This window comes from Fusarium solani, assembly GCF_023522795.1.
Source record: "Fusarium solani strain SB1 chromosome Unknown bctg00000000, whole genome shotgun sequence".
NCBI lineage: Eukaryota > Fungi > Ascomycota > Sordariomycetes > Hypocreales > Nectriaceae > Fusarium > Fusarium solani.
The window spans coordinates 3,181,341-3,204,081 of record NW_027072157.1 but is presented as its reverse complement, the minus strand read 5'-3'; the positions used below and the strand labels follow the sequence as shown (position 1 = coordinate 3,204,081).

The 22,741-nt window shown below is 53.6% G+C and overlaps 5 protein-coding genes across 5 annotated transcripts; 2 read left to right on the top strand and 3 right to left on the bottom strand.

Moving 5' to 3' along the window:
• Window positions 1–290: 290 nt before the first annotated feature.
• Window positions 291–2,710, bottom strand: MRS44_001027 (uncharacterized protein; the record flags this gene model as incomplete). The annotated part of the gene is made up of 5 exons (XM_065623530.1): window positions 291–735; window positions 792–1,476; window positions 1,529–1,600; window positions 1,653–1,930; window positions 2,106–2,710. The coding sequence occupies 5 exons, from the start codon at window positions 2,708–2,710 to the stop codon at window positions 291–293; spliced, it is 2,085 nt and encodes a 694-aa protein (XP_065479978.1).
• Window positions 2,711–3,995: 1,285 nt separating this feature from the next.
• Window positions 3,996–11,239, bottom strand: MRS44_001026 (uncharacterized protein; the record flags this gene model as incomplete). The annotated part of the gene is made up of 6 exons (XM_065623529.1): window positions 3,996–4,112; window positions 4,167–5,264; window positions 5,312–9,581; window positions 9,625–10,187; window positions 10,313–10,535; window positions 10,995–11,239. 6 exons carry the CDS (start codon window positions 11,237–11,239, stop codon window positions 3,996–3,998), a joined length of 6,516 nt encoding a protein of 2,171 aa, XP_065479977.1.
• Window positions 11,240–13,961: 2,722 nt separating this feature from the next.
• On the top strand, window positions 13,962–17,911 carry MRS44_001025 (uncharacterized protein; the record flags this gene model as incomplete). Its single annotated transcript, XM_065623528.1, has 10 exons — window positions 13,962–14,357; window positions 14,410–14,713; window positions 14,763–14,933; window positions 14,987–15,729; window positions 15,777–16,238; window positions 16,289–17,144; window positions 17,210–17,278; window positions 17,338–17,505; window positions 17,558–17,666; window positions 17,899–17,911. The coding sequence occupies 10 exons, from the start codon at window positions 13,962–13,964 to the stop codon at window positions 17,909–17,911; spliced, it is 3,291 nt and encodes a 1,096-aa protein (XP_065479976.1).
• A 138-nt stretch (window positions 17,912–18,049) lies between these two features.
• MRS44_001024 (uncharacterized protein) lies at window positions 18,050–19,713 on the bottom strand (the record flags this gene model as incomplete). Its single annotated transcript, XM_046267592.2, has 2 exons — window positions 18,050–19,044; window positions 19,110–19,713. The coding sequence occupies 2 exons, from the start codon at window positions 19,711–19,713 to the stop codon at window positions 18,050–18,052; spliced, it is 1,599 nt and encodes a 532-aa protein (XP_046138917.2).
• A 1,551-nt stretch (window positions 19,714–21,264) lies between these two features.
• On the top strand, window positions 21,265–22,542 carry MRS44_001023 (uncharacterized protein; the record flags this gene model as incomplete). Its single annotated transcript, XM_046267590.2, has 1 exon — window positions 21,265–22,542. One exon carries the CDS (start codon window positions 21,265–21,267, stop codon window positions 22,540–22,542), a length of 1,278 nt encoding a protein of 425 aa, XP_046138916.2.
• Between the last annotated feature and the right edge of the window lie 199 nt (window positions 22,543–22,741).

The following is a 22,741-nucleotide window of genomic DNA, read 5'->3' as shown; positions in this document are numbered from 1 at the left end:
TGTACATGGGACAGCGTGGACGTATTCATTCATATTACTACCCTCAGACTTAGAGGCCATCTCTGGCCATATCTTGATATATGATTCTAAGCATCGCAGCGCCTCTATAGACGTGCTTCACGTTCCCAGCAAGACTCCGGTCCTGCCGCGTCTAGTTGCCCAGAGTATATACCTGTTTTACCTTCCCTACCTATGCGCTATTATACCCAAATCCAGTACGACAATTCGAAACTCTAGATTGCTGATGCCATGTCTATGCAAGACATCCTTCAGCCCTGTAAATACTCAGGTCATAGATCTTTCAGCTTCCGCGTTACATGCGCCGCGACCAAGCTGCTCATGGCGCCGATGAACAAGCAAACCGCAATCGCATTCGGTCCAGTCGGATCTGACGGTTCCTTTGAGTCTCCAGCCAGCTCAGGGCTCTTTCCTGGCTCCAGGATGGCAAACACGATGGTGGAGATGAAGGTTCCGACAAACTGTGGTAGCGTCGTGTAGATGTTGAGAATGCCAAAGTAGATACCCGAAAGCTCGCCCGTCGATGCCGTCGGAGGTGAGTCGCCCGGCCCATGCTCTAGACGCAGAGGAGCCTCATCCGAGTCGAGTTCCGGCAGCTCGATATCGGGCTCGTCCGAGATGCGACGATATGTGCCGTCGGCACCGGCGCCACCGCTGAGTTTGTTGACCTCAACGCCGAGAAAGGCGGATGGCGCCCACATGGCGAGTGTCCACGGTCTGTAGGTTACTCATGAGTATGAAAGAACGGTACTTGAAGGGGATCTGTTACTCACATGCCGCAGAGGCACACCAGTGCCGTCGCGAATCGGAAGCTCGTCGCAAAGGGCGCCAAGGACATGGCGCCAGCAAACATCAAGTGCCCAATCATCCATGCAGTGAGTAAACTCGGCTTCACCTTGTTGAAGCGTGTCAAGAAGCCTGCGATGGCCTGGGGCGGCCGGTGAGTATACGAATTGTCTTCGGGCGACTGCACAAACATGGGCAGCACCCAAGCCCCGACAAAGGTGATGATGGAGTAGATGACGAGCGCAGTGCTACCAATACGCCCGATCGCTCCAAGAGTATCCTCAGACTTTCTCGCGTCGGCTGGTACATCGTAGCGGAAGTACGTTTCGCCTACCCATGTGGTACTGTAAAAGAGAAAGGGGAACCAGCCGATCCACGCCCAGAACTGGGCCCAGCAGATGGACTGGATTCGAGGAGGAAGGTTGAGCAGCGTCGAGTAGATCTGACGAAAGACCTTGAACCGTCCCTGATGCTGAGTAGGCTTGGATGAGATCAATACACGCTCTGTGACGGCCCAACATGTCAGAGCGGTTGAGCCTAGGATGGACACTGTCGAGATGACAGTGAGCTGCTTGAACTGCGTAGAGCCGAGCGTGGTTCCAAATATTTGCACCAAGTCAACAGCTCCAGCACTATAGGCGATCATGTGGCCGATGGCAGACATGCGGCTCGCTATAGGAGAAGGCGTTAGCTATGCATGCAAACCAAGTAGAGTTAAACCTACACCAAGCTGCGCCCGACTGTTGCTTATCCAATGGTAGAGTATCTACAACGAGACTCTTTGCGCATGACATGACTTAATCTGTTAGCAAGAAGACACAAACATCGCGTATGTTGAGAATACCAACCAGCGTTGATGGCAAAGTCCACAACATAGATGGCCAGAACAGCTAGCACTATTGTAGGACGTTTCGCCGCCTCGTCTTCTTTCATCACCCACCCCACAATCTCTCGTGTGAAGCCAAGGACGAGAAGGTTGATTGCGACAATTATAGAGCCAATGACCATGAGCGGTCGTCGACGACCCCATCTTGACTTGCTCTCGTCCGCAATGACTCCAACGACGGGCTGGACTACGAGGCCGGATAATGGACCAGCAATCCAGACTAGAGAGGTGCTGCTCTTGCTAAGGCCGAGATTAAGCAGATATGGCGTGCAATCTGTATGAGCGTTAACAATTGATAGTTTAGCTAGGAACTGTAGACCAACATGTCATTTCAACACCCCATGTGAAGCTGAAATAGGCGACACGAGTTAGTGACCGGACTCTATAGGTGGTATCACGACAAAAAGACACGTACGTCACGCCAATGGTGATAAAGTTCAACAACACCATTCGCACCGCTTCGGTGTTGCCCTTGATCGAGGGCGTTCCCGACCAGCTCGCCATGTTGGCCGGGTTATATCTTTCGCGCCCGTAATCCTCGCTGTCCCTGTCGAAGCTGTCTTCGCGATCGTCGGTCGTGTCGAATTGCCGGAGGGCACGGCCGTTATGGGCCTCGGCGCTGGAGGAAGAGGGTGTCTGTATCGGAGGAGAAGCTTCCCTGGAGGAGCGCGACACGTCAATGGACAAGACCGAGGCCGAAGGCGAAGGTGTTGCTGAAGGCGTGGCCACGAACGAGAATGACGACGATGGGGAGGACGAGCGAGCGGCGGATGCTGAAGGGACGGCGAGGTGCGTGCTGGACGGGGGCCGACGAGGGTTCTGATGCTGTGGTTGCGACCGTGAGCGCTGGTTCTGTTGCTGCTGAGTTTGAGGCAGAGTCTGAGGTTCAGAGCTGCTACATTGCTGCTCGTCAAGTTGCTGATGATGCTGCTGTTGCTGCTCAGGCTGTTGCGGGTACTCCCCATGCCCCCCTGCTCTTGCAGCGAGCTTGTCGCGGGCATTTCGTGTTGTGTGGGTCATGGAACGGAAGCAAGAATAGACGGGTACCTTTTCTTACGTAGCTTGTACCAGGGTATAAATGAAGCGAGAGGAAGATGAGGACAGAAAAAAAGGCTTGGCAGATGCTAGAGATAATGAATCCTTGGAGGAGAGGGCTAGATCTATTTCTGTTACAAGGAAGGTGCGGTCTGACTCCGCTGCAACTCTTACTGTACCTAATGTAATGTACCTGCCCCCTCGTGCCCCTTACTATTGTTTAAGGGAGGGTGGCTAGGAAGGTGGGATGGTTCTCGTTTCCCTTTTCGGTAGGCCCATCATCGGCTCCTGCCCGCCTGTAGTGGGCGGGCGGGAAGAGCCTCCGCCAAAGTCTGGGGTTTTAGTTCAGAGTCACATGTCAACAGTAACAAGGTCTGGGGCAAGAGTCCACTTGGTGTAGATCTTTGCTACTCTATGGATACAAGACCTATATCACGACTTGATAGACTGTCTCGACATTGGCAGGGTCCATTATATCGATTCTACAGAACATCCCACCTATGACTGTTGGAATATCCAATTTATTCAACCGCTGGGTAGTTGGTTCCACCCTGATCACTCTCCTTGTCACGCACAACACCGTGCCTCAAGCTTTTGATAATCATTTATTGTTCTGGTATCTCATTCCAAACTCGGCTCAGCACCCTCCTCCCTTGTCTCTTATGCATGCCCTTCCTACTTTAATATGAGCCTGTAATATTCATGGTGCAATGCTAGCAATGCGAGCCCTGCCCGCCAAGTTTTCTCCTTGTTCCTCCACCCGCAACATCCGAAATCTTACATACGCTGTTGGTATTTTCTTCTGAACGCCGAGCTCCCTTCCTCGTCTCCTAGTCCTCGACATATGGATACTTTCTTCCACCTCCTCTGATGTGATGTGACCCCTGCTGTACTTGTACTTCTCGCCATTCGAGGACATTAAAGGAGAGCCAAACCACAATACACAAGTCCAAACAAATGAGAGCCCCTGAATCAAACCGCACACGCAAACACAATAACGCAACTTCCAGAATAAACAAGGGTCAGTGTCTGATCCATGAAGCAAAGAACAAAAGGTGGTAAAGAAGATCAAGAAACCAAAAGGAAAGACGGGCTCTCATTGCTGAGCGCCTTTCCTCCTCGTTGCGTTCCAAATCGCATGTCCGTGGAATAAACGCCCATAGCCCCCTCTTTAGTCCTAGTACATAACCTCTTTGATGCATTACGTAGTTCAATAGTAAAGTCAAGTCATCGCTTGCTTGCTGATGCATGAGTTGCAGCTTTGCCGCCGCTAGAAATCGGCCAGCTTGGCAAAATGTTTCGACCAGATCCATCCGACCTGATCACTGGGATCGTCCTGGTTCTTTGCCAACCAGAGCTCTCCTTTCTCCGCGATCACATCGAAAATCTGGAACAGGAGTCAGTCAATCCCCCTTGTCATCCCATGAGACAGTTTACTTACCTCGCCAGCCTGATAAACCAGGTATGGGTAACCAGCTTCATGCTTTGTCGTAGCAATGTTGAATTCAAATAACGATGCTGCTAGCCAGAGCACATTGTATCCATCTGCTGTCGGTCCCCGTTCCCGTGATGATGCACGGGACGACCGGGCGCTGTCTTCCGGTCCATCGGCCATCGGCAATGCTGAGTGGAAGAGGCCAGAGAACCGCCGTCCTTCCTGAGGCTGGTTCTGAGAACTGTATGTGGTGTGCGAATCTCGGAGGTGGTGCGTATTTGAGTCGGAGCTCTGTCTTGGAAGACCACCAGAATCAAAGCTTCGTCCCGTGCTTGGTCTGGTCGAAGCAGCAAAGGACCGTGAGCTGCCTGGCATCTCTGGGGATAAGGGTGACGCAGTGCCTTGCTGGTGACTGCTGATACCAGCATAATAATCACGGTAGTAATACTGGTGTGGACTGGGGATGGTTCCCGCTCCAGCGCTGGTGGGCGACATGGTGTATGAGCCGCTGTGACGCTTGAGCACATCTGGAGGTGGGAGACCTGGTGCCTGTTCGCCATTGACGGAATGACCCCGGCCTCGCGAATCGTTCTCCGATGGGCGTGACCGTATCCTGAGGGACGATGCTTCATCCATGCTTCGTGTGGTTGATTGGGAGACTCTGCCACGATATGCAGGGTTGAGGATTCCAACATTGGCCACCTGCTCTTGTGCGTATGGGAAATCTCGATGGAAGGTGGCAACAACCTCCTTGAGGTCTGGCATGTCAGGGCAGTCACCCAGCACCACCTTCATCTTCTCCTTCCAGATACCGTACCACTTCGCCTGGATATTGACAAAGTTGCCAAGACAAATGTTGCCGATCTTTTCTGTCAGGGCAGACAGTTTGGGAAGCTCTTTCTTGAGAGTGTCGTTCAGGGCCTCGTATTGCTCGACAAGCTCGTTGAGCTTCGAGTCGATGCTCTTGCCCGCACGCTTCAACTGCTCGTAACGCTCAAAGTCCACGCGGCGCTTTTGTCGCTTCTTCATGGCCAGTGATGGGTTGCCATATGCCTTGATAACATGTTCAAACGGCTCAATAACATGCTTTCGAACTTGTGACAGCTATGACTTGTTAGCATGACTTCATCGGGATGTCTTTCTTCACTTACATGTTCCTCAAGCGCAACCTTTTCCAAATCCTGTATCGAGATGTTGAATTGAACCCACTTGCTCTCCAGCTCGGGATAGTTTCCAGGCTGGAGTCTCATAACCAGCTCAATCGACGACAAATACTGGAGAAACTCGTGGACATAGGCTGAAACTTGTCTCGTGTAGAATTCGACATCCCGGAGCACGACCTGCAGTCGCAGATAATCGTCACCAAACTTCTCGTTGAGCTTGGCATAGTCGGCGTCCTCGGATTGGCGGCTGCCCGAACCCTGAAGTTTATCAACTCGTTTTCCGAATGCCCGCGCAAATCCAGCCTTGACATCAGACTCTTTCCGTTTCCTTCCCACGATTTGCCCGACCAGTTCAAAGTTCTTCTTGGTTTTGTTAATCTCGATAATGGCTGTTTCGAGAATATCTTTGGCCTCAAGAAGGCCTTCTCGGTCGGGGTGGTCCTGCGGCGTGTGCTGGAGAAGAGTCATGATGAGATTGGGGTATTTGGTAATGCGCTGCATTGGCTTGATGAGGAGGGAGTCCAAGTCCCATGCAGCTGTCAAGTCCTTGGCAACCTCATTGCATTCGTTCAGCCACACCTTGACAGTGGGATCTTGCTGGATCTGAATGAGGCGCTTTGCCGCTCCGTCACTGTTCCTCAAGAAGCCCTCATGAGCCAGCTTCATCTTTTCCATATTGGCCTTGAAAACAGGGCCGAGCGCGACAGTCCGATCCTTGGCATCATCGATATCCGCGGGGTTCAAGTGACCAGGCTCCGACATGAATGAGCCCTCTCTGGAGAGATTCGAGCGCCGACCCTGCATTGCATAGACGGCTGAGACTGCTTCCTTGACTTGAGCAAAGAATGAAGTGTGGAACGAGATGATCTCATCCGTGTTGCGGAAAATGAGCTTCACAGTGTTGCCGTCGAGCTTGGGGCATGCTTCGGCCGTCCCCTTGTAGATTTCTTCGACGATATTCATATCCCGGACAAATACGGCCTCAGTGTCGACAAGTTCCTTGATTACGTTTCGACGTTGAATCAGCCGCTGCTTCTCCTTTCCTGTCGGCCCGTTCTTGTCCTGTGCCTCGGAGGCCCCGTCGCCATTGAGCGTCGCTGAGTCGGCAAAATATTGGTTCTGTGTCCCCAGGGAGGCTGTGTCCATTGACTGAGGAGTCATCATTGTTGGCATATAATCTTCCGAGCCACGTTCAGAGTTGATGAATGTGCTTCCGCTTTGTGACTGCTCATAAAACACACCAGAAGCCCTCTGAGAGTTGCACGCTGAGCCAGACGTCGAGGCAGGAATAGGTGGGGGTTCGTGATTCGGTGACGGAAAGTAGGAGAAGCTCTTGCTCGCCCTGTTGGAGAGATAAGGGACCGAGAATCCATCACCTGTATCGAGTTCTGGAAGCTGATGGCCTAGGTATGGCGATCGACTGGAGTCTATCGAGGGACGGACTTCAGGCTGAGTACTGTGCATCTCTAGGGGTCGGATTGTCGGCCCTCGATCTCTATGAATAGACATGGTTTCGAAGATTGTCACATGGCCATGGTCGCCTGTGTCATCCTCATCATCAATGTCTGGGAAGGCTGGCGAGCGTGTTGCAGGAGACACCTCAGCGCTATCGACCGTGTAGTCCGTCCATGCCGACTGTTGACTTGCTCGGTTAGGTGCAGAAAGTGTCGGTACCATGAGATTCGTTGAAGACTCTGGACGCTGATGCTCATAATGGGGGTATTCGTGATCGTCTGTGCCATCAGCATCGAAAGATTCGCAGGTAGAAGCCCGATGAGAAGAAACCCGATCGTCAAATTGCGATTCCGACCTGCACTCTTCAGTTCTGTTGTGGTCATCCGTCTCCTCGGTGCAGGTATCGGTGATAGCGCCCTCGTCCTCATGGTGATAATGCACACCGCCCTCATCTGCCTCCGATTCTGTCTGACATTCTGATTCATAATCGTGCTCGATGCGAGGAAACGGCACCGTCTCTTCAGGCTCCTCGGCTGGCCGCGGGTCCTCGTAGGGTGGATGAGATGGCAAGACGGCAATGGTAGCCTCAAACAGTGACTGATGATCTGGTTGAGAGCGAACATCCTCCTCAAATACAGTGAACGCTCCCGGTATCACAGGCTCCTCAACCGCGCTGTGCCTCGGTGTCGTGTCATGGGAGTCCTGGATCGTATCGTGTGTGGTTCTCGGTTGTACCGGCGAATCGGGCTCATCGTGGAATGGGTACTGATACTCGACCTTTGGAGGTGTGACAGTTCTCTGTGCCTGTGGGCTTGGTGGTTTGACAATAGTGATTGGCACTTGAAGCGGTGACAGGACAGGCCTTGGCGGAGTCGTCTGTGGCTCGTTATCGAACTGGGTCGTTTCTGACGTTGCTGAATCTGCAGTTTGAGGTCGTACTACAGCATCGGCGATAGGGCTGGGGGCTGGGAAGCTGCCAGGGACGCCGAGTGTGGGTGAATCTGAATCCCGGACCACAGACTCAGCAGGTGGTGTCGCTTCTGGGCTTGCAATTGTCAGTGCAGCTGGTGGTAATGCCGATGCAATATCAACAGGACTCATCGTCGAGTCGTCCATCGCTGGTGAAGGGTGATCCTCGTGAGTATCCAGATGGGCCTGTCCGTGGGACACTCCAGGATCTATCACGTTCAAAGCATTTTGGACTTCTGTAGCTGTAGATAATTCTGGAGAACCAGGCTCTTGGATGACTGGCGGCTCCGGCATTGCATGGTTGTCTGGAATCGGCGGGACTGGCGGGATATCGGAGGTCGCTGGAGAGTCTACTGCATCTGACTCTGGGGTCCGTGGTGATGTCCCTGTAGAGGCAGAAGCGGCAGCGGCGGCCTTTGCCTTTGCCTTTGCAGTAGCCTCCATATCCCTCCGCCTTCGTTCCGCTGCCTTCTGCCGTGCCTCGAGGGCCTGGCTCTCACGGATAGACTTAGTATACGCGAGCCGAATGTGTTCTCGCCGCTGTTCGAAATCGATCGGACCGACAGATATCTTTCGCCGTCGAGGGGATGGCTCTGCAATCTTGGACGGTGGGAAGGAAGGGGGAGCCGGGGACCTAGCCCTCTCTACTGCCCTCATTCGTGAGCTTGCCGTGGTGGCCACGGAGACAGGTTGTCGGGGTCGAGAACTCCTCAGCGGAGGAGAGAGCTTCGGCGGGGGAGCAATTATATTGGCCTGGAGCCGATTATTACTTGTTGGTGTGACGAGAGACCGAGGTGCCGCTTTTCGAGTGACGCCGCCCTGGGTGGGTGTCTTGGCTCTCGAAGTCGGTGTTTTCGCTCGGCTTGTTGGAGTACCTGCCCTTGATATTCGGCCATTAACCGTTGGTGGCCTTTTGAAAGTAGAGGGGGAGTTGGAGCGTGTCGATGAGGGTGTCGTATCGCTTGGACTGCTGAGTTTTCTCACTGAGCGCGGTAGCTTGGACGCAGATCCACCTGCGGCGGCGGTATTAGAGGCGGTGCCTTTTCGAGAAGGCGTCTTGCGGGAGGGGGTAGGGCCCGATTGAGATTTGGGAATATCGCTCTGTGACCGCGTGTGGCCTTTGTGAGCGGGATCCTGTGCGGGCTGGCCGTCAACACCGTCGCCGTTGAGGCTACGATACCAGGTGCTTGGAGACGAGGGCTCGGCGACATCTGGCGGGTCAGATAGGCTTCTCTGGTGGCTCCAGGGATGGTGCAGGCTGGATTCAGACGTCCTCCGTGGGCGGACGCCCTCAATGCCATAACCAGCAGTCAAGAGGTTGCGCTGCTCGGGGAGGATCTCGCCGAACAGCAAGCCTTGAGAACGAGAAGGTGTGGGGGAAGCAGAAGTTGGTTGAGGTGGGGATTTTGGTGCTAGGTTGGTCATGGATTTGGAGGCATTTGGGTTTCCACTAACGGCGCTTCGTGGTTTGCCTATACGACTCGCAAACGATTGGGAATTATTCGAGACCTGATCCTCGGCAACAAACCTGGACCTCTGAGAACGAGCCGACGAGGAGGATGCAGACGGACTATTTGACGTGCCGGAGCCGTCACGCAATGTCGAGTAAGACGTTGCACCGTTTCGCGGCTGTGTACTGGGGCCGCCGACATCCCGCCTAGTCTTAGCTGCAGCACCCGTATGCGCCGGGGCACGGGGGATTGAAGAAGGTGCAGCACCGTTCTGGTCGAACCGCTTCTTGAGGTCCCTCACGCTGGGGTGAGATGCAGTGGGCTTGTAGCCCGGGAGGGCGGGCCTGTTGTCGACGGGATTTGAGGCGGAACGCAGGTTGGTTCTGGTTGGGGAGAGAACGGGGTGCTTGGGGGTAGAGCCGTCACCGTTGGAGCGCAACGACGGGCGCGGGGGTGGAGGCGGCCATGGGAAGTGTCTCGGGGTGGTTCTGGAGGGGGATTGCCCGGTAGCTCTTGTAAAAGTCGTCGGGATTTACGGGGGTGAAGGCATGATGGGCGTTTGCGGAGGTCGGGTCGAGGACGTCGTCGGCGTACGGCGCGGGAGGGTGGGAGTAGGCGCCGTGATAGTCGAGATGGGGTGCAGGGGCGGCTGCGAGAGCAGGATCGAGGAGGTGATGCTCTGGGTGCTGATGATGGCGGAGCTCAGGGTCGTGAGGCAGCTGGCCCTGGAGGTAGGCCTGGGCTTGAGCGTCAGCGTCGCGGACGAGCCGGCGTTCGTGGTCGAGGTCGAGGTCGCGGGAGCGATGGAGTCGGTGTCGTTGGGGATGGCGATGTAGGTCTTGGTGAGGCTCGAAATTGGGATTTCCAAGGCCCGAGTCGACGTCTTGGAGGTCCGGCTGGAGGCCCGCGTGGAGGGCCATATCCATGTCGTGGTCCATGGTGGCCTGAGCATCGGTCAGGCTCGTCGAGCGGAGCGACTGGTCGGGGGACTAGAGACCCATGCAGCGAGCATCGATGCGTTGGCGTTTGGACGTTGTTGGTGTGCGGGCGGGCGTTGGTGTGAGGCGTACTCTCGATAGGCGTGGGTGTATGTAGGTAAGGTAGGTTTAGGTACTGTACCGTAGGCAGCGTAGTGTAGGTCGGCGGGCGGGCAGCGAGTGCGGTAGACCTGGCGACTGGGAGAATTGTAAACGGGCCTGGAGGGCGCAAGACGACCAGGGGGTGGTAGAGCGTCACCGGCTCTGGAGACTCTCACAGGTTCACAACTGTGGGAGCCATCCGCGGACGACAACGAGTGAGCAGGAGCAGGAGCAGGAGCAGTAATGACGGGATGGGGCCTGTCCACACCGTCCCAGGGACTCTAGGGGAGGGATGAAAATGGGAGCGGACACTCTCAGTGGAGGCAGCTGCTGGAGTCGGCCGTTCCAACTCGTCATCCGCAGGCCAGCTTCAGGGCGATGACGGGGATGCTGGCACTTGAGCTGCAATGCAGCGCAGCTTTGAGTGAGCAGGTCCGTGATGAATGGGCACGAGCTGCTGGAGGCGCAGATGAGAAATTGCCAGTATTCCGAGGGCACAGGGCAGGACAGCACAGGGCAAGGTCGTATGAGGCTCGAGAATGTGTGGTTCTCAAGGGGAGGATCCTCGACTGGACGGGAATGCTTCACAAGGAGGGAACAGGAGCAGCAGATATGAACAACAACGACGGCAAACGACTGCAAACGGCACCAGAAGCGAGCTCCGGTGTAGGGAAGGAGAGAAAGAGATGGGAGAAAGGGCGATATCTCAAGACGTACAGAAAAGTACGGAGTGAGTTGAGGTCCGGGCAGGGTGAAGACAAGCGTCGCGCGATAATCTGAGGTAGAGACCGCGGCGGCCTCACAGGGCTCGAAAGGTACAAGCCAACGGCACCTTCCTTTGGTCTTGGTGGAGCTCCCGCCGAGTTTCCATTCTCTCCAGTGGACGACCAAGGCCAACGGTTGGAGCAAACGCCGGCGGAGCTTTCACTGGATTGGTTACTCCGACTCTTTTTTCCCTTCATCCCAGGACTCTCACCACCACAAGGCCCGGTAGTGCAGTGCAGTACTTGCAGACCCTGGGCCGCAGAGCTCCAGGCCAGGTACCGGCAAGCTCCCCGCCCTGCATTCTGATGCAGCGGGTGGGTTGCAGTGGATCGTTAGTGGACGGCCTGCCTGTGGTAACCAGGACTGGACAGACTGCCACAGCTAGAGGATGACGGCCGGCCTGTCTGTGGAGGCCCACAACAGCACAGTAGACTTTCATGGGTGTAGGTGGCCCAGCGTGAGACCAAGACAATGGGAACCAACAACTGACACCTCATCGAGGCCCAGAAACTCAGGGCGGGCTTCCATGGATTGGACCCAAGGCTTCTGTGCATCTGTAATGTGCATTAGGTACTGTACATTACCTACTGCAATGTGATGTTGGCTGTGAAGGAGCCGGGCCCCTACCACTCGTGCAGAGTCGGCAATCAACCTATCCATCCATTTTTCATGGATGCCAATGGATCCATGGATGGGGATGGGAGGGAGGGACACGAAATGCCGATACATACAGATGTGCTCGGCCTGAATGGATGTTTTACACCCCATCTCATTACAGCCCGTGGTACAGTGCACCACGTAACTGAGCACTGGATCCCGATCTCCTCGCTCGTCGGGATAATATTTAGTGTCTCTCTCGAGTCTCCCCATTGTGCTGTGTGGCTGGGGGGCCCTCCAAAGGGTTTCCAATGGATGTTTCTTAGCGGATGAAGATGCGACATTGGTCTTAAACACTGCATTGGCCGGCGAGAGCAGCAGAGTCGCGAGAACCAAGCAATGGATTAGGTCGTCGGTCTCTGTCTCCCCTTGACAAGCCTCAGGGGTTCGCAGCGATCCAATCCATTTCCACCCTTCACGGTAGCGACCTCGTCTCGCGGCCACGAACCGTTTCGTGTGGCAGCCGATCCGTCAGCCTCAATTCCATCCGCTTGGCCAGTTCGTCCAGCACCGCGAGCCGAGCCCAGATGGCGACATGCACTGTGGCATTGATCCGCGGCCTGCTGTGCTCTGGGACATGCAATTTGTCGCTGCTGGTCTCTGCGATGGGATAGGATGGGCAATATCTTGTGCAGAGAGCGAGAACCCCGCCGGGCGACGGATGGACGTGATGTGGTTCAATCTGCCGCCTCTGTCGCCAGATATTAGGGACAATCAATCAATGATTGATTGCTAGATATTGGGTGCCCCAAGATCCATATCCATCCATACCAATGTTACCCCGGGCCGTCTGCAAGTCTTGCCGTCCCCTGATGCTGTGCTTCCACCACCCCTTTTTGTCCCCTACCCATTTCGTTTCTTCTGTCGTGGCTTTTCTCCCCCTCTGGCACACATCTCGATCATTGTTGGGAGACTGTGAACTGTCCAAAAGGTGGGGGATATCTCGTCATGTCATCCGTGGCTGTCCATGGATCCAATGATGGATGGACCGACTTCGTGTCCTAGCAACGGGTTTCTATTTCTATTTCCATATTTCCATCCAGGGACCGCCTCTCGACCCCAGTCTGTCAGCGACTCGGGCCCTCTTCCCTCGCTTCCCTTCCCCTGCCGACCCCTGACTTGTTCTGCCATGATCCATGATCTGGGTGATGGGAGCTGGGTGTGCCCTGGTCCTGGCTTGTCCCGCGCTCGGAAGCTGAGGGCTATGGGTTGCAAAAATTTCCCTCTCTTCCATCCATCCCACCGTTACCGGTATTGCCGGAGATAGAAAAGAATGAGGGAAAATTTCCTTTGTCTTTGATTACCCTGTCTGCCGATTCTCCAGACTCCAGACGACGTGGTTGTAGATCCGGGGTCCCATGCTAATCAGCCAATTCAATCGATCGTACCATGCCATGCCATCTGGACAGCAGGCCTGGGTTGTCACATTTTTTGTTTGTATCGCGCCAGGTTGCCTGGCGACCGGGTCCTCTCCGTGCTCCCCGTTCCTGCGTCGTGCTACTGTGCTGCTGCGTGCTGCTGCTGCTAGAGCTTGTGACGATGCTGTTGTTGCTGCTACTACCGCTCCTTTGATAACGATTGTCCTCTCCTGCAGCACAGCGTCGCTTTCTGTAAGCCACATGAAATCATCCTCAACTCACCTATCCCACCCTTTGTCTTTAACGGCCACATACCCCTCGAGATGCCGTGCTTCCATGCCTCGTACCTGCGCAAGCGGGTGAAAGTCAATCCACTTGTTCTTCCGAATAGGCAAGATGGGAAGCAAGGGGCTCATGTTGGCCATGGAGGTGGAATTCAGTGATAAGACAAGTAGGGTACTTAGCTTGGCCCTCGGCATTGCTCTGCTGTGTACGGAGAATTCTACTCCTATTCCGAACACGGTATCCACCGCGCATTAGAGACATTTGGACCAGACTCGACCATGCCACGATTCTTCCTCCCTCATCCATTGACAGAGGACGTCTCTTGTTGTAACCTCTGGTGCTTCAACTTGTCGAGACACCCGCGCTCAGACCTCGAAAACAGTGCCACACCCTTTGCGAGTCCCTGGCGCCCGCCGCACGCTAAAACTTGAGCCTTACCCAATCGGGACCAGCTCCCGAGCTCACTGAGCCACTATTTTAAGCAACAGCCACAGAAATCGATCGGCATCAGGACGATCTTGTGGCTGTGTTACTCTCCATCTCCATATCTCGACCTCAGGAAACCACATGCATCGCGATAACAGGCGCGACGTGAATGGTCAGCCTACGATCTATCAAAATGATCGTAGGGAAGAAGCGCAAGCTTGACCCCGGAGACACGTCAAACACGCCAAAGAAGAAAAGTTCATGCAGTGACACGCCTGTGAGACGCGATCTCTTGGAGCGCTGCTATGCTAGGGTCACTACACTAAGAGACCATGTTCTCTCCAGCTTGCCTCGAGGTTCCCGCCTTCGACGCAAGAAAGTTGCATCAATCGGCCAGGGCGACAACATTGGAGAGGTTGAGAGTCAATTGTCTCGACTATTGGATTCGTCTCTTGTTTGTTTTCGTGACCAAGCTCGCGACAGCGATGACACGCGATGGGAGCAATGGCTCGTCTTCTCGCAGAAGGAAGACGAATCTTATGTTAGCATTTCGGACGGAATTGCCGGCTCGATGTATTCACAGTCAGAGGTCCGTCTTCTTTCCATCATTTATGCCTTCTCGTGCTAACTTTGCTTCTAAGATTGTCGACTTTGTCGTGTGGCTCCTGTTCTCTAGAGACTTGAAAGCTGGACGACGGCCGAAACATTTACTTTGCGACGGCTTCAGAAAATCAGCTGGACCAGGCGATCAGGGAAATACAAGTATCCCGGGACTCTTCAGCCTCTACCCCAACTCCCATGTCAAGGCGCTTAGGAAAGCTCCTTGGCCGCAGTTGCTGGCACTCCTGGGCCGAGCTGGTGAAAAGATCATGATCGACTTGCTAGTTGATACTTCTGTCTACGTCAATGTACAGGCGGGTTTCAACAACTACTACCAGCTCACTGGTGAATAGCTCCTGTTGCTCTCTCTGTTTCACTGTACTGACCTTCCCAGGTGAACCGTTGTCAGAGCTTGATCTTCCCGGGGGTAACGTATCACTTGGAAATGGATCTTCCAATGAATGCCGAAAGCCTGCAGATATCACATTGGTGAGAAGCAGAATATTCTATGCCAAGCCTTCCCTCACTTCTCGAGGCTCAATCCAGCCTGGCTACAAGCATATTCGTAATACTATCCCGTGGTTGAATCGACGGACCAACGTCACTAACATTGCGTAGATGTTCTGAACAGATACCCTCGTGTCCCGGATCCAAGTGATGCCCAGAAATCTGATCAAAACGTTCAGCGACAGCACATGCTGAAAATTATGATGTACATGTTTCCTCGTCAGTTTGGACTACACAACGTCTTCACTTCGCAGGTGGATTTCTCCAAGACCTCTCAAAAGTTCCAGGACTATACGTTGAGAGAGGACGAAATCGCGCCAGCTTTCCAGCCAAAACCTGGACAGACTGGCATCCAGATGCCAAAGATACCCAAGAGGCTTCGTGGTGACTTGGAGCAACTGGTTGAGCGTCTGCAAACCCGCCATGGGCGTTGCTCATACGTCGAACTATTACGACATTATTGCCCCTGTGTCTTTGATAGACCCCATCGAACTCGGAAACCGAAGATGGAGAAAGATTTCATCTCATCTCATAAGCCCAAGCAGTCCCAACTTGTGTCAACAGCTTCGCGCCGAAGGAGGGCATTCTCTCAGAAGCCCCCTGAAAAGGTATGGGCAGACACGCAACTTCCAGCCTTACCAGAATGCAAGTCTCTTGTCGACCTCGCAACTCCGACGTCTCAGGTCTCGGCATTTTGTCAAGCGGTGCTGTCAAAAATCATCCCTCACAAGTTCTGGGGCGATGAAGACGTTCAGAAGCATAATGAATCGATGATAATGCGGAAAATCGATCATTTTGTGGAACTGAGACGGTTTGAAACCATGTCGCTGCATGAGATGTCACAAAACTTGAAGGTAGGTAATCTTCTCGACAGCTGGCTTCACTTAGCTGACCATGCAAGATCCCAGATATAACCTGGCTTCAGCCTCCAAGCTCCGCAGGCCAGAAGCCAAACAAGACGGACACTGCAAAGCGACACGAGATTTTTCACGAGTTTCTCTATTTTGTGTTTGATTCTCTCTTGATACCCCTGATCCGTAACAACTTCTACGTCACTGAGTCTAATACCCACCGATACCAAGTCTTCTACTTCCGCCACGAAGTCTGGAAGCACATCGCAGAGCCTGCCATGGCAGATCTCAAAGCGGATATGTTTGAAGAGGTCAGATTGGACGAGGCACTGGCTGTCCTTCAATCAAGGCGGCTTGGCTTCAGCCAAGTTCGTCTGTTGCCAAAGGGCGACAAACTCCGCCCCATCATGAACCTCAGGCGGAGGGCTCTGACCCGAGGAGCCTCAAAAACACTGGGGCCTAGTATCAATACCATACTAGGACCGGTTCATACGTTGCTGAAGTTGGAAAGGGTCAGTAAGGCCTCTACTACTCCAGAACCAAGACTAACCACGGACTGTAGGACACCAATCCCTCGAAACTAGGGTCTACCATGTTCTCCGTGAGCGATATTTACACTCGGCTGAAGCTCTTTAAGGAATCCCTTGGGCCTCGTCATGATAAGCTGTACTTTGCCAAGATCGATGTCAAGGCTGCTTTCGACACGATCCCTCAACCCGCAGTTATCAAACTCATGGGCTCCATACCAAGCCAGGACAAGTACACCATCATGAAGCACGCCGAGGTCAAGCCCGGCGAGCGGGCGCTGCTCGAATGTGAAAAGTCCTCATCCAAAGCCATCCGGCGATGGCACGCAACGGCCCTGGCCGAGGGCGAGCCCTTCAACTTTACCGCACGACTCGAGAGGGATTTAGCAGGAAAGAAGAAAAACACCGTCTTCGTGGACAGTGCCATGCGAAAAACTCACAGCGTTGGCGAGCTCCTGCGCCTCCTGAACCAGCACGTTGAGCAGAACCTAGTCAAGGTCGGCAAGAAGTATTACAGGCAAAAGATAGGCATCCCCCAAGGATCCGTTCTTTCGTCGTTCCTGTGCAACTACTTCTATGCTGATCTCGAGGCCCAATATCTGGGCTTCCTGGCCTCGCCTGAGACCCTGCTGTTGCGACTCATTGACGACTTCCTCCTCGTGACGCTGGATCGGGACAAGGCTGTCAGATTTGTGGACACGATGCACCAGGGCGTTCCCGAGTACGGCGTTGTGGTCAACCCGGCAAAGACCTTGGTCAACTTTGATATGTCGCATGACGGCACTCCTGTTCGCAAGGTTGATGGTCAGGCAGGCTTCCCTTACTGCGGAACCACCATTAACTGTCAGACTCTGGATATTACCAAGGACAGACATCGGGACGCTAATCTTGGTAAGTCTGATTTTCCTATGGATTCTATACGATATCATGCAAGGACATTGCTCACGGTTAAACAGACGTATCTGCCTCTCTTACAGTTGACTTTGGTCGAACGCCAGGTCAAAACTTCCAGCGCAAAGTGCTCAGTAGGTCTAACCAGTCCATTAGACTACATATATTCGCTAACAGGCCTTCCTCCCAATAGATGCCTTCAAGATCCAGTCTCATCTCATGTTCTATGATACATCTCACAACTCGACGCGAACTGTTCTCGCATCGCTCCAAGGGGCGTTCGGCGAGACAGCCAAGAAGATGTGGGCATATCTCCGATGCCTTGGCAAATCGCGACAGCCCAGTGGCGAGCTGGTAGTTCGTAAGGATCCTAGCCCTCCTTCTGTGAACCCTTTTGCTGATTATGCATTTAGGAACTATCATGAAGGTTATTGATGTTGCCTTTCTTCTCCTGACTAGCAAGTCACGGACGATGCGCTACCCCCAGTATAAATGCGACATTCGCAAATCACAAGTTGCACTGTAAGTAGTCTATATCTTGAAACTGAGCGTGTGTGTGTTTTCTGACCAAACTAGTGTGGCCTGCTTGGCATTTAGAGAGGTGTTGGCGGCGAAGCAGAGTAGATATCAGCCAGTTGTGGCCTGGCTACGCAAAGAAGTGGACAGACTCGCTTCTGGAAAACAGTATGAGAGTCGCCCGAATTCTTAAACGTAATGTGATGAGGCATAGAGATGGCTAACTGAACCATCCAAGGGCGTTGGTTTAGTCTGTCCTGTCTTGTGAGAAATCCTAGTCTATAATACCCGAATGCCCATCCGTTTCTACCCAGCCATCTATGAACCTTTTTTCAAACGTCCAAACACCTCTATGCAATCTGTTAACCTCGAGAGACATTCCTGATACATCACATCTGCAAACCGCTCTTCCACCAGCTCTTGTCCGAGTGCCAGAAAGGGAAGAGTTCTCTGTTCCATCTCCACCAGTGGTCGTTTGGATGACCAACCCCTAACCACCGTAGCGGAGAAATTGGTACAGGCTCCAGGAGCCAGAGTCCTGTAGATGCAATATCGTCCGTAAAGAATGGGGCCGTCAGGTATAGCCAGGCCAAAGAGGACACCAAGTTGAATACCTGACGGAGCCGTCGTGGAGTGCCGGGCAGGTATCTATCGATGGCATGGTTCACAGCATGCTGCAGGACAATGCCGGGGGGCTGAAGGAGGAAGAAGCATGGAGAGCGCCAGATTTTGGTATCTCGCATACATGAGATGCTCCCCGCGGCGTGAAGTAGGCCAGACTGGAAGAACGAGATGTACATGGTAATGACCTGGGTGAGCAATGTCTTCTTGCAGAGATAACCTTGATCAACCAGATACTTTGCGGGAGCAACAAACTGAAGACGGAAGGTCTGATGCCACCACGAACCCCACCAGCCAGCTAGGCCTCTATCGAGGACCTGGGAGAATGAGCCAAAGATGGAGGTGTATTGCCAAAGCTCACCACGTGCTGGGAACAGAGAGCTGAAGGCGAAGTACTGGTACAAGTCGTGAAGGTTGAATATGGCCTGAATAGGGGCAAAGATACCACCCAGGCTGAAGAGTTCCCGGTACAAGAGGAGAAGCCACGGGGGAAAGCGGCTCAGGAAAGGGGGCAGCTCGAGGCCATGATCAGGGCCATAGATAAAATAGGGGTCTTTGACCACAAAGACGGCCAGGAAATCAAGCAAGGCGTACATGACGGCGACATTGCGGATTCGCGTCCATACAAACTCTGCTTGGGTGAGACTGCGCTGGTACCCGCTTCTTGAGACAATAGGCATGCCCTTGAGAGATACGGGATCTCCGTCACGGACATTGTGAGGAATATTGGGTCTGGGAACCGAGGCGATGGAACAGTTCCAGCCTATCATGATGTCAGAGGAGTTCATGTGATAAATGAATTGACATCTGATATGGGTGAGGACTGACCGATCTTTCTAAAGTTGGTGGCGAGATCAAAGCTCCAGTTGAGCCTCTCACCAAACGAACCGTTTTCAGGAAAGGTTTGCCAGACGCAGCCCGAGTCCTCAGGACTGTTGTGCTCTCCGTCATCCTTGGCCGCGGGGACAGATTCTAGCTTCCGTTGTCGTAATCCATTTTCCTTGGAGGATCCATTTGTTTCCTTAACATGATGCTTGGACGCCCCGTTCATCATGGTCGAGCCCCTGGTAACTTTAACGGCCCTCGCATAGGTTGACTGCGGATCAGTCCAGACGAGGAGGTTCAGAGTTGAGAGGATGCCCCAGATTCCCATCAGCCCAGAAGCGTAAGCACAGGCAACGTTCATGCTTGACATGGTGCGGATTATGTTGGCGTCAAAAGCAACAACGAATCCGACGATGAGCCATCGAGAGCGGTATAGCCATGGTCGGTTTCTGTGGGGGATAGCAAGGTAAACTGGAGGTAGGATGAAAGGCCCGAGGAGACAGTATGGGAGGACTAGGGGACTTCGAGTACCCTCAGCAACTGCGCGAGCAAAGGCCTCCCTATACTCTATTCGAGCGAGATCCGCAAGATCTGGTAACAGGGTCATGGTGTGGATATATGGGTTGGAGTTGAAGTTGACGACAAGGGTCAAGGTTAGGTTGCAGCCAACGTTGCCCTGAAGAAGCTGCCTTTCTAGAGTTGTATGATCTGCGCCTGAAACTATTTCATGACGCGGATAGTCGACGGCTTGGGGATTTCTTGGAACTGTGCTCCGAACTCGGGCAAAAGGACGAACGCTGTGTGTAGTACAGCCACAATAAAAGGCTCGTTCGAGATAGGATAGAAGCGAAAGCTGTGCTCGTCAAGAGCGTCTCAAAAGAAAAACAAGGGAACCGAATCAAGGAACAGGTTATGAAAGGGTCTTTGATCGGGGCCCGATTTGGTGATGGTGATGGGTGTGGAGAAGGGTTTTTGGGCCAGCGTGAATGAAGATCTGGGACAACCTAGAGACTCAGGGTCACACGGTCGATGACAGAGCGAGTCACTAGGGCCTGCCTTCCGAGCCTAGCAGCAGGTCTAACAATTGTGCATATTTTTCTGCCTTACGCTGTCTCACTAATGAATGAATTACTTCTTTGTCCAACGTCAGCAGAAGCACTAGTAGGCTGAGGCCGCGTCTTGCATCGTCGGAACGTAGAGAAGCTTTTCAGTGGACGTTCAGTGGTCTCAGGGCCTTGGAGGGTGCCACAGCGCGCTGGGCGATAACCTACCGATGCATGGACCGGGGTCGTGCTTGCCGCGTCTGTCTGTTCAGGCCCGAGTTGTCAAGTCCTAAGGAAGGTGCCACGAGGATATTGGCGTCGATGAATGTTCCGACCAACCTGCTTGCGAATATCATCTTTCATAACAAATAACTCATTCATTTGCCTGACCATCTCGTTCGTCCGTCACCGCGAACTATCAACAGAGAAACTACAATGGGGGCGCTTACGACCCAAGTCGATTGCCGCCCGCCCCATGATCTACAGTATCTCAACGCTCATTCGGCTGGTCGGACTCGGACTACCGCATGGGCCAGACTCCTCACAGGGCTGATGCCTCGATGCAACCCCAAGCTTATAACTAATCGTCGGCCGGAAGCGGTCAGGCGCTTGAGTCGCCTGGAGAACGGAACATTGTTGTCTCTCTCCTTCACAAGCTATCGTTCTAATCGAGTCCCAGGTGCTGACGAACAAGGCTCCAATCTCGCCTCAATCCTTCGTGGCCTTTTTAGGCTGTAGCTCGAACCATTAGTCATAACCCTTCCAGTCTTCCTTTCTTTCGGAGAGAATGCGCGGCGTGTGCACCTAGGCGCCCGAACAAAAGCACCCGACGCCCGACACCTCGTCTTATTGATATCAGCAGCCCTTCTGAGTTGGTTCAGAACCAGCGCATCATCTGGCCAAACATGGCATCTACTGCAGTTGCACAGGCTGCTGACTCCGTGCCCAAGCACCGGGCATGCGATGAATGCCGTAAGTCCGGGATAGTGGTCGCCAGTCAGCTCGGAGACTTATCAGTCATCAGGTTCCCGAAAACTCGCCTGCTCTAAGGAGCCCGATGGTTGCTCCCGTTGCAAGAAGGAGGGGATTCTATGTCACTACTCCCCCAAAAGCCAATGGGACGTCCTCGAAAGAGACGGCATGTGGAGAGTGAAGCCCCCCTGCCGCCTGCTCAAGATGTGTCCGGACCTGGAACTACAGGCTTGACATTTGCCCACGGCTTCCATGACCAAGCTCATGATTATCCACCCTTGCCCTCTGATGGTTTTGACCAGGGACTCGGCTTCTTAGACGAGTCTGCCTCTTCAAATCTCGAGTTCTGGGACTTGTTGCCCAACAACTACCTCGATACACTTCCTACAGATCCTCAGTTACTCCAGCACGATGTACCGGCAACCCAAAAGACCTCTGGGGGTCCCCCATTGACTCTTAGTGGCGTAGACCTTCTTGGAACTATCAACTTTGACGAACCCGATCTTTCTCAGGCCCTTGTATCTAAGGACCTCAACGCATCACTGCAGCAATACATGGCCGACCAACTCAGTCCCCGGCAGACACATGACAACTCGAATGCCTCTACACCACCCGACTCGACACTTGAAAGCGACCACGGCACGTCGGTTGGCTCCCCTGATGACAACGCTACGATACCACCACCTCCTTCGCTGCGTTCTGTTCCCACTGTGCCCTGCGGGTGTCTATCATCGCTCTATCTTGCGCTGGACTCTCTCACTCGCCTTCCCGATGAGGTTATACCGGCTATGCGTGTTGCTCGTAACGCATCCAAGATCGCCCACGATGTCATTGAATGTTCTGTCTGCTCCAAACCTCTGATTGATGAGCCGACGAAGCCGCCCCCGATCCAGTGCTTTCAGAACCTGATGCTGATAGGCACGCTGGTGCCGTCTGCTTGCAACGCCTACGCTACCATTCTCGAGATGGTCGATGCCGAAACAGCTGCTGCCAAGAAACATGGGCGATCATTCTGGTTCTCCTTTAAGGATATTGGCGGTCTGTGGGGGCGTGTCGGCGACAATGCCGGCTCATGTTCTGTCATTGAGAATTACAACAACAAGAGCATGGAGCCCGATATGTGGAGGCTAACCATTCGCGGACTCCTCCGCCTCGATGTCTACGGGATCGACGAAACGGGCTCAACCGTACCGAAGAACCAGCGATTCACGCAGCCGGGGCTCAGGGATGTCGTCAAACAGCTCGAGGAACGGAGTCGCAAGCGCCACGAAATCTTGGATGCCCTCGTAGCTGCTGGCCACCCGCATGACAGAGTCTCTGGTGTCATCTACCCCTCGAAGCCATGCACACCAGAGCAACGCACCTGCGTCAAGGTCCTGGAGACTGCACGTATTGCTCTGGACAACCTCGTGATTGCCTGATGCCACCATGAGCTTTACTAATATGAGCTTTCATAACATATGAGCGTAAGATTGATGGTGGACGAGTATGAAGGTGGATAGCATGTTTTGTCTTTTAAAAAATTAGGTGCTCATTCGTTTGCGACGGTACTATTGGAGTTCTCTTTGAATTAGCCACGTACAAAGGGCTATGGGATCGGAGTTTGAATCTACTTGAAAG